This window comes from Oncorhynchus kisutch, linkage group LG5 (assembly GCF_002021735.2).
Source record: "Oncorhynchus kisutch isolate 150728-3 linkage group LG5, Okis_V2, whole genome shotgun sequence".
NCBI lineage: Eukaryota > Metazoa > Chordata > Actinopteri > Salmoniformes > Salmonidae > Oncorhynchus > Oncorhynchus kisutch.
Genome location: NC_034178.2, coordinates 10,696,933 through 10,706,630, shown reverse-complemented (window position 1 = coordinate 10,706,630; position 9,698 = coordinate 10,696,933). Strand labels below are relative to the sequence as shown.

At 47.3% G+C, this 9,698-nt stretch overlaps 1 protein-coding gene across 1 annotated transcript; it reads right to left on the bottom strand.

The window, feature by feature from the left end:
• Positions 1-656: 656 nt before the first annotated feature.
• On the bottom strand, positions 657-6,294 carry LOC109878201 (desmin). The gene is made up of 9 exons (XM_031824400.1): positions 5,476-6,294; positions 4,169-4,229; positions 3,666-3,761; positions 3,154-3,315; positions 2,519-2,644; positions 2,081-2,301; positions 1,567-1,610; positions 1,140-1,228; positions 657-776 (listed from the first exon to the last, which is right to left on the bottom strand). Exons 1-9 carry the CDS (start codon positions 6,081-6,083, stop codon positions 735-737), a joined length of 1,449 nt encoding a protein of 482 aa, XP_031680260.1. The 5' UTR covers positions 6,084-6,294; the 3' UTR covers positions 657-734.
• Between the last annotated feature and the right edge of the window lie 3,404 nt (positions 6,295-9,698).

Below are 9,698 nucleotides of genomic sequence, written 5' to 3'. Positions count from 1 at the left end.
TGGTACAGAGACTGGCAGCCTGGTGACCGTGTGTCGCTGTTTGTTGTGTTTGTTAACCAACCTATAGGCCCACCATTCAGAACAGCATAAGCGATTGTCAGCCTCACTCTCATTCCATGTTCCCCCTTTTCCATCTTTCATTTTGTCTCCCCTTCTCACCTGTTTCACCCCCCCCCCGTCTCCTTTTCCCTAGACACATCTCTCCCTTCTCACCTGTTTCACCCCCCCCATCTCCTTTTCCCTAGACACATCTCTCCCTTCTCACCTGTTTCACCCCCCCCGTCTCCTTTTCCCTAGACACATCTCTCCCTTCTCACCTGTTTCACCCCCCCCGTCTCCTTTTCCCTAGACACATCTCTCCCTTCTCACCTGTTTCACCCCCCCCCGTCTCCTTTTCCCTAGACACATCTCTCCCTTCTCACCCCTCTCCTCTGTCTCTCTGTCCATTGAGAACCCTCCTCATACTAACGTCAGCCTTGTGATAGAACGTACAGTATCATATATAGTCATAAATAAAGGCAAACGGTGCACATAGCTGTAGTAGGAAGTTACAAACAGGTCGGCTCGTACTTGAAGTCACCCAGCCTTTTGACTATTTCATTGGAGCGAGTGACCTTTGTGTCTTTGAAATAAGAACAACTAAAGGGTCACCAGGGTGAGTTGATAAAGTCGTTTTCGTTTTTATTTAGTCTTTTTGTCTTCCCTCAGTCTTCATCTTCTCTTCTGTTTGTCTGTTACATGATATCCTGCTGGTGCTGTGTTGACTCAGAGACCACCTATAGGGGGAGACAAAGAAGACATTTACTGTAACGGGAGGAGGAGAAAGCAGGGGTGGTGTGTATTAGAAGTGAAATAACAAGCCTATTATACTATTGGGAACGATACAGGTGTGAAGTGAAGTTGCAATGTGTGTTGGTAGGTAAGTATGGCTTGTGAGAACTTGACTCAGGTGGAAGGAAAACATTTGGTGGATTGTATTGTTGTCAGCGAGGGGAGAGGAATTTCAGATATTCTCTCAAATACAAGTCTGTGCAAATACAAGTCTGTGGGTGTGTTTGTAAGCTATCTCTGGTTCACTCTACAAACAGGGGTATCTCTATGTCAGGGTGTGTGTGTGTGCTTGCGTGCGTGTGTGTTACCTCTCCATCACGGGTCTCGATGGTCTTGATAAGGACACTTTTCTTTGAGTGTGACTCAGCAACGCGGTGATGATGCTCTGGACTCGTTTCTATCCAGACAGGCAACCGTGGAATTAATACTCATCATCTTTTACATCTCATCTCTCACCTTTTTTGAACATCTCTGTTCACCTTCTTAATATTGTGCCACCCTTTAAAATCTATTAATGAATGGTTATATTTATGCGTCAGCAGTGAGGGGATCATTTGAAGTTCAAGCCTGTCACTTTTGATTTACGGTGAGGTAAACAGCACTGCAAAAGATTTAGCTACTTGTATCAATTGGGCCCTCTTGTGGCTCGATGCTGTAACTCATCTTATTTTGAAGCAGCGTTTGACAAAATAGAGCGTGTGTGTCCATGTGCGTTTGTGTGTGTGTTATTCTTACCACGGAAAGTCATGGTGGAATAGTTCTGTATGGGCAGGGAAATCCTACAGACGGAGAGAAAAGGGGGATGTCAGTTTTTAGCAGTGATACTAAATACCATCATCATACAATATTATTCATCACCTCTCTATCCTCAACCCTCTCCTCCTTTCTCCTCACTCTATTCCTTCAGCCCCCTGCCATTGTCTTCTCTTTCTTCCCCCTCTCTCCTGCCCTCTTCTATCTCTCCATCTCTCCTGCACTCCTCTTTCTTCCCCCTCTCTCCTGCCCTCTATCTCTCCCGCCCTCCTCTATCTCTCCTGCCCTCCTCTATCTCTCCATCTCTCCTGCCCTCCTCTCTCCATCTCTCCTGCCCTCCTCTATCCCTTCCTCTCTCTTTCCCCTGCTTCTCTCTCTCCTGCCTCCCTCCTCCTGCTTCTCTGTCACCTACCCCCACTCCTCCTCCCCCATTTAACTTGCTCTCCTCCTCCTTCCTTCCTTCCTCTCTCTCATCTCCTCTTCTCCCTCCTCATACCTGCTCTCCTCTCCCTCCAGCAGTTTCCTGTAGGTTGCTATCTCTACGTCCAGGGCCATCTTGACATTGAGCAGGTCCTGGTACTCTCTCAGGTGCCTGGCCATCTCATCCTTCATGTTGGCGATCTCAGCCTCCAGACGGGAGATGGTGTCCTGGAACCCGCCGGCCTCCCGCCCGTGGCGCTCCTCCATCTCTCTCATCTGCCTCATCAGAGACTCGTTCTGCAGGGAGGGGGTTAGGGGGGGGGGGGGAATTAGAGAACGAGATTGACATGTTTCTTGGACGTGAACTTGCAGACCAGGGAAGGAACAAATGAAGAGAATGAGAAGGAGAGGAATGAAAGCGTGGTGGCATGAGTTCTGAAAGTACAGAAGGATATGGGGAGGAATAAATGGTGTCGTGAGAAGAGGAGAGAAGTATTCAGACTGAGAGACTTACGGTGCCTTTAAGTGAGTCAATCTCACAGGTGTAGGACTGGAGCTGGTGTCTGAACTCCATGGTCTCCATCTTGGCCTCCTTCAGAGCCTCATTGTTCTTGTTCACCGCCTGGTTCAGGTCTGTCACCTATAGTTCAGCAGGGGTCAGAGGTCAACAGGAAGTACAGGAATCACTTTGTCTGACATCACAATAACGGCACCCCCCAGTGCCAGAGACATTTTCTAGTAAATCGAAGAATTTGACTGATCTGATCTCTCTCTCTTTCTCTTTCGTTCTATATCTCTCCCTCTCTCTCTCTCACTCTCTCTCTCGCTTTCTCTCTTGTTCTCTCTCGTTCTCTATCTCTCCCTCTCTCTCTCTCTTTCTCTCACTCTTGTTCTCTATCTCTCTCTCTTCCCTCTCCCCTCTCTCTGTCTCTCTCTCTCTTGTTCTCTATCTATCTCTCTCCCCCTTCCCCCTCTCTCTGTCTCATTCCTCAACCCCCCCCCCCTCTCTTTCTCTCACTCTTGTTCTCTATCTCTCTCTCTTCCCTCTCCCCTCTCTCTGTCTCTCTCTCTCTCTTGTTCTCTATCTATCTCTCTCCCCCTTCCCCCTCTCTCTCTGTCTCATTCCTCAACCCCCCCCCCCCCCATCACCTTAGACTTGTACCACTCCTCAGCCTCTGAGATGTTCTTGGCGGCGATGCCCTCGTACTGGGCCCTGATGTCCCTGAGGGCAGCTGTCAGGTCCGGCTTGGACATGTCCATCTGGATCTGCACCTGGGTCTCCTGCATCTGAGACTGCATCTCACGGATCTCCTGCAAGTGAGGTGGGAAGGGAGGGGGAGGTCAATAGGTTTAAAGTGGAAGAAAGTAGAGGAGGAGGAGAGAGAGTTGGAGAAGGAGAGAGAGTGGGAGAAGTCAATAGGTTAAGGTTTCTATAGCTTTCTCTTCTCCATTGTCTGTTATGAAGCATACACACACACAAGTAGTGTTTGTGTGTGGTGTGTCTGTTTGTGTGTGTGTGTGTGTGTGTGTGTCTTTGTTCATTCCTACCACAGAGAGACAGACAGATGGAATGACCAATGACTGGATACATAGACAGATAGACAGACAGACCAACTGTAATAACACATAGCACATTAAATTACACAGACTGAGTAACGTACCTCCTCGTGAATCTTCTTGAGGAAGGCGATCTCCTCCTGTAGCGTCTCGATGCGTCTCTCCAAGTCTAGACGGGCCAGAGTGGCAGCATCAACATCCTAGAACAGACAGACGTTAGATTAGATTCATTCAACAGACATCTCACTGGGCAAAAACTGATTGAACCAACATTGTTTCCAAGTCATTTCAACCCCCAAAATAAGTGTGATGACGTTGAATCAACGTGGAAAACTAAGGGCATTTCGTCTTTTTTTTTCACCCAACTTTTAACCTAAATCCAATGGTATGGTGATTTTTGTTGTTGATTTAACGTTAAATTCACATTAGCTGACAACTCAACAAAATGAAAAACCTGCCGTTGAACTGACTGACGTCGGTGCCCAGCTGTGTGGCAGTTCAAACGACTATCCAGTCTACATTCAGATTAAAAGCAGGGAAAATACTAGTAGTGAGACATGAACATGTTCTCATATAATCTGTGTTGATTTAATAGTGTTGGACTCACAGCTCTGAAAGCAGCCAGGTTGTTCTCTGCGTCCTCCCTCTGAAGGATCTCTTCCTGCAGTCTGGATACACAGTCGAACAAAGAGATGGAGCGAGACCCGATCACAATTGTGTCTTAAACATGTTTTTGTTGAACCTTTATTTAACTAGGCAAGTCACCCGTCTAATAACAAGTGATTTGTCACCCAGGAATTGTTTGATAGGGACTTTACGACTGCTGTGTGGATCTAATGTGCAAATGTGGTCTTAATCCAATCCCAGGTCCCATTTTGAATACCAGCTCTAGATGTCACAGGGGGCCGTACAGACAGCTAGAGAGATCTGGATTATATCTGTCTGAATACAGATGTTTTCATTCCTGGCCTTTTATAGAGTCGGACCGCGGCGCCAGTAAGCGACGGTAAGGACATGCCTCTGTAAGGGCTAGAGGCTTAGGCCATACCCTAATGCGAGAAGGAGGCTGGCTTTAGTCTTTCAGAAGGAGGCTGGGTCTAGTCCTTCAGGGGTTAGGTGGAGGACGGATCTTGTTGACTTAATTAAAGGTCCACTGGAGTTGGAACAAGACTCTCCCTCTCTGCACTTGTGTGCCTCTATCATTCTTCTCCAGTCTTTATTCATCACTAGTGCTCCTCTCCTATTTCATGGGTTGAATGAGAACGACATGCACTGCGTATTTAATGTCATCTAGGCCTACACTTCAACAGCAGAGGAGGCATGCCGATCTCGCAGCTATGCAAATGGCAGTAAGACTATCACACACTTGAAGAACCTGAAGCAGAAGCACTTCCTATTTTACCTACAGTAAGAATCCAAATACACAACGTCTCCAACAGCACCTCACAGTTAGTCCACTTGTAGTGAGTGATATGACCAAGTTTAAAAATACTTGCCGTGACCACAACAAACAAACCAGATGAACCACAACAGCTACTCGAGAGTATGCATGAACTGTATGCATGAACCAGCCGTGACATCAGTGCTGCTTTTGGTGGCTGAAATGTCACGCTTACATTATACTAGAATCTTCACTTCTAGAGTTCTCCTCTCTCTAATCTTACCCACAATCCTCTCCTTCTTCCACTTATCCACCAATCAGAAACTACACCCCTGCAGTCTTACTGAGCAATTCATCAATCAATCAAATGTATTTATAAAGTCCTATTTACATCAGCAGTTTTACAGTAACTTCTAGTTACCGTATTTCTACCCAACTCTTCCTCCTTCTCCTCCTACCTCCTCCTTCTCTTCCTCTCCCCCCTCATCCTGCTCCTCTCGCTTCTCTTTCTCCCTCCTGCGCCTCTTTCCTACCTGAGTTTGAGTTTGTCCAAGTCTTCACCCAGGTTGTCCCTCTCCACCTCGACGCGGCTCCTCTGATTAGTCAAGGCCTCCACCTGGCGACGCAGGTCCCTCATCTCCTCTTCGTACAGGTCGGCGATGCGTGTGGGTTCACGCCCCCGCAGCCTCTCAATCTCCACCACCAATGTAGCGTTCTGCTGCTCCAGGAAGCGAACTTTCTCGATGTAGCTGGCGAAGCGGTCGTTCAGGTGCTGCAGCTCGACCTTCTCGTTGGTGCGCGTGTGGAGGAACTCCTGGTTCAGCGCGTCGGCCAGGCTGAAGTCTAGCGTCTCCCCCATCCCCGCATAGGACCGTGAACCGTGGGCGGTCGATGACATCACAGGTCCGCCAAAGTGAGACGAGGTGCGGTAGCCGGAGTAAGAGGGCGAGGCGGAGGTCTTGGTGACTTCGTAGACCCGGGAGGAGATGTGGCCGGAGCCGCCATGTCCGAGCCCCCCACTCGAGCCCCGGCTGCTGTAGAGGGAATGGGACATGGCAGGGCTGTATCCTGCGCCAAAGGTGCGGCGGTAGGAGGAAGAGCCAGACTGGGCCGACTGAGCAGAAGAGCGGTAGGAGCTCATGGTGGAGTGCAGAAGGTTCTGGTCTGGAGCAGGAGAATGTTCTGGGCTGGAGCAGGAGAATGTTCTGGGCTGGAGCAGGAGAAGGGTCTGGGCTGGAGCAGGAGAATGTTCTGGGCTGGAGCAAGAAAAGGGTCTGGACTGGAACAGGAGAAGGGTCTGGGCTGGCAGCTGGAGTGGAATGGAGCAGGGAGGCTGACTGAGGGACACACAGGACTCACTCTGGCTATTTGTAGTACCTACCCCCTCATATCCCCTCCCTCAAATCCTCTATATACCCTCCCCTCTTTCCATCTCTACCCCTCTCTGTCTGTGTCTCCATCTCTCAGTCTCTCACCCCCCCCCCCCCCCCCCCCCTCTCCCTCTCCAGTATGGGCTGTCACAGGTCCTGGTGTGGGGTATGGTATTTGGTTCAGATTGTGTTCCAGAGGGAGAGGAGAGGGTTCTGGGAGGCTGTGTCCACCCTGACCGTCACAGCAGCATGACTGGGCTCACAATGGCCAGCTAGACCTCAGCTCAGCAATTGGACAGCTTCATGTCCACACCCCAGCTCAGCCCTAACCTTAGCCTCAACCATAACCCTAACCCTAGCTTCATGTCCACACCCCGGTTCAACCCTTACCCTTGGGTTAGGAAGGGGTCTATACTACATCACTCAAAGCAAGGCTAGGATGATATCAATGCTACTCTTTTGCTCTTTCATTTCTAAATGGGTTTGTAGAATATAATTTGTTGTATTGTTGCTCTGTCTGTTGTAGTTTGATGGAGCTGATTGGTTGATTCAGACATGATCCGATGACTCATGTTCTTCAGAACATTAGGTTTACTGGATAGCTAAATACGAACGCATAGTCATTCATTGACAGCATGTAGTACACAATACACCATATTAGTTCACCCTACATCATTTGAAGTGCTTCCGCAGGGAAGACCTGGCTTCACTGAGTTCATGACAGAACAGTTTAAAGATGGGTTTAAATGCTGCATCATCCACACATGGTTAGGCAGAGTGCTCTTCTCAGTGGGGGAGGTTAGGCCAACCTGCCTTAAAAAGGAAACGCATCCCAAAGAGGAGAGAGGTATGTGCCTGGCCTGCCCTCTCTCCTCCAAGAAACGAGCAAGAGAGCCATCATCGTTCCTAAGCAAAGCGTGGCCTAAACAAAGGGGTGCCATTAATGATGATGTCATCATAAACATCTGTCACAGCTCTCACTGGCTGACGGAAGGGGGCTTTAACTTTCTAAGGACATCGTATGGACTACGGATGCCATGATGGGACGAGAGGAAAAAATACATTTCTCAGGAGACCTCATCCTCTCAGATTAACCCCAGACTCTAATGACTTTTATGGAGAATTGTATGTATTGGTGAAGTCAGAAGACATACAATTCCACGTGTGCAAGACACTTTGGGTTTAGCCCTTGAGGCTCACATTGCTCCTAGGGGCTGAGTGTGATAAGCCACTATCTACCTAGAGAGTGGAGTGGTACTATACCACTATAGAATTATCACTGAACCATCACAGTGGATTATTGTAATGTTTGTTTATTTGTCAATTAATCCCATAAGGGATGGGTTGCCAATTGGCGATTTGACACGAAAATTTTATATAATTAATTATTTTTTTCATTCATTCATTCACCCACCAGTAGTATCACATAGACACAAAAACCTACCCCAGAGGCCATCACTGTGGGGCCCAATGAGTGAGTGAGGTGTGCAGTAATGGCTCCTCCCCTACCCAGGCCTGGTGGTGTCAGAGCTACAGCTACAGCCGAAGTCGGAAGTTTACAAACACTTAGGTTGGAGTCATTAAAACTCGTTTTTCAACCACTCCACACATTTCTTGTTAACAAACTATAGTTTTGGCAAGTCGGTTAGGACATCTACTTTGTGCATGACACAAGTCATTTTTCCAGCAATTATTTACAGACAGATTATTTCACTTATAATTCACTGTATCACAATTCCAGTGGGTCAGAAGTTTACATACACTAAGTTGTCTGTGCCTTTAAACAACTAGTAAAATTCCGGAAAATTATGTCATGGCTTTAGAAGCTTCTGATAGGCTAATTGACATAATTGGAGTCAATTGGAGGTGTACCTGTGGATGTATTTCAAGGCCTACCTTCAAACTCAGTGTCTCTTTGCTTGACATCCTGGGAAAATCAAAATAAATCAGCCAAGACCTCAGAAACAAAAATTGCAAACCTCCACAAGTCTGGTTCATCATTGGGAGCATTTTCCAAATGCCTGAAGGTACCACATTCATCTGTACAAACAATAGTACGCAAGTATTAACACCATGGGACCACGCAGCCGTCATACCGCTCAGGGAGGAGACGCGTTCTGTCTCCTAGAGATTAACGTACTTTGGTGCGAAAAGTGCAAATCAATCCAAGAACAACAGCAAAGGACCGTGTGAAGATTCTGGAGGAAACAGGTACAAAAGTAAAACGAATCCTATATCGAAATAACCTGAAAGGCCGCTCAGCAAGGAAGAAGCCACTGCTCCAAAACCGCCATAAAAAAGCCAGAATAGGGTTTGCAACTGCAAATGGGGACAAAGATCGTACTTTTTGGAGAAATGTTCTCTGGTCTGATGAAACAAAAATAGAACTGTTTGGCCATAATGACCATCGTTATGTTTGGAGGATAAAGGGGGAGGCTTACAAGCCAAATAACACCTTCCCAGCCGTGAAGCACGGGGGTGGCAGCATCATGTTGTGGGGGTGCCTTGCTGCAGGAGGGACTGGTGCACTTCCAAAATAGATGGCATCATGAGGGAGAACAATTATGTGGATATATTGAAGCAACATCTCAAGACATCAGTCAGGAAGTTAAAGTTTGGCCGCAAATGGGTCTTCCAAACGGACAATGACCCCAAGCATACAGTTGTGGCAAAATGGCTTGAGGACAACAAAGTCAAGGTATTGGAGTGGCCATCACAAAGCCCTGACCTCAATCCTATAGAAAATGTGTGGGCGGAACTGAAAAAGTCAGAGCAAAGAGGCCTACAAACCTGACTCCGTTACATCAGGAGGAATGGGCCAGAATTCACCCAACTTATTGTGGGAAGCTTGTGGAAGGCTACCAGAAATGTTTGACCCAAGTTAAACAATTTAAAGGTAATGCTACCAAATACTAATTGAGTGTATGTAAACTTCTGACCCGCTGGGAATGTAATGAAAGTAATAAAAGCTGAAATAAATAATTCTCTCTACTATTATTCTGACATTTCACATTCTTAAAGTAAAGTGGTGATCCTAACTGACTGAAGACAAGGAATTTTTACTTGGATTATATGTCAGGAATTGTGAAAAACTGAGTTTAAATGTATTCGGCTAAGGTGTATGTAAACTTCCAACTTCAACTGTAGATCTACCAGACTGAACACTGTGTTCACAGTGGAACAGACCCAAGCAGAGACCCAAGCAGAGCAGTCAACACTCAGCAGAGAGACAGTCAAGACATGTAAACAAAGAGCAAAATGCTACCTACAAATCCTCTTCCTTTCTTTCAACTCTCCTCCTCGTCTTCCATCCCTCTCTCTCTCTCTCTCTCTCTCTCTCTCTCCCTCCCCCCTATCGCTCTCTCTCTCTCTTTCTCTCTCCATCC

Coding starts and splice junctions, on each gene's coding strand:
- LOC109878201 (XM_031824400.1), bottom strand. CDS start 6,083: ATGAGCTCCTACCGCTCTTCTGCTCAGTCGGCCCAGTCTGGCTCTTCC. Junction 3,316..3,665: donor TCAAGAAGATTCACGAGGAG/GTACGTTACTCA, acceptor CCTCACTTGCAG/GAGATCCGTGAGATGCAGTC. Junction 2,645..3,153: donor AGGAGTGGTACAAGTCTAAG/GTGATGGGGGGG, acceptor GCTGAACTATAG/GTGACAGACCTGAACCAGGC.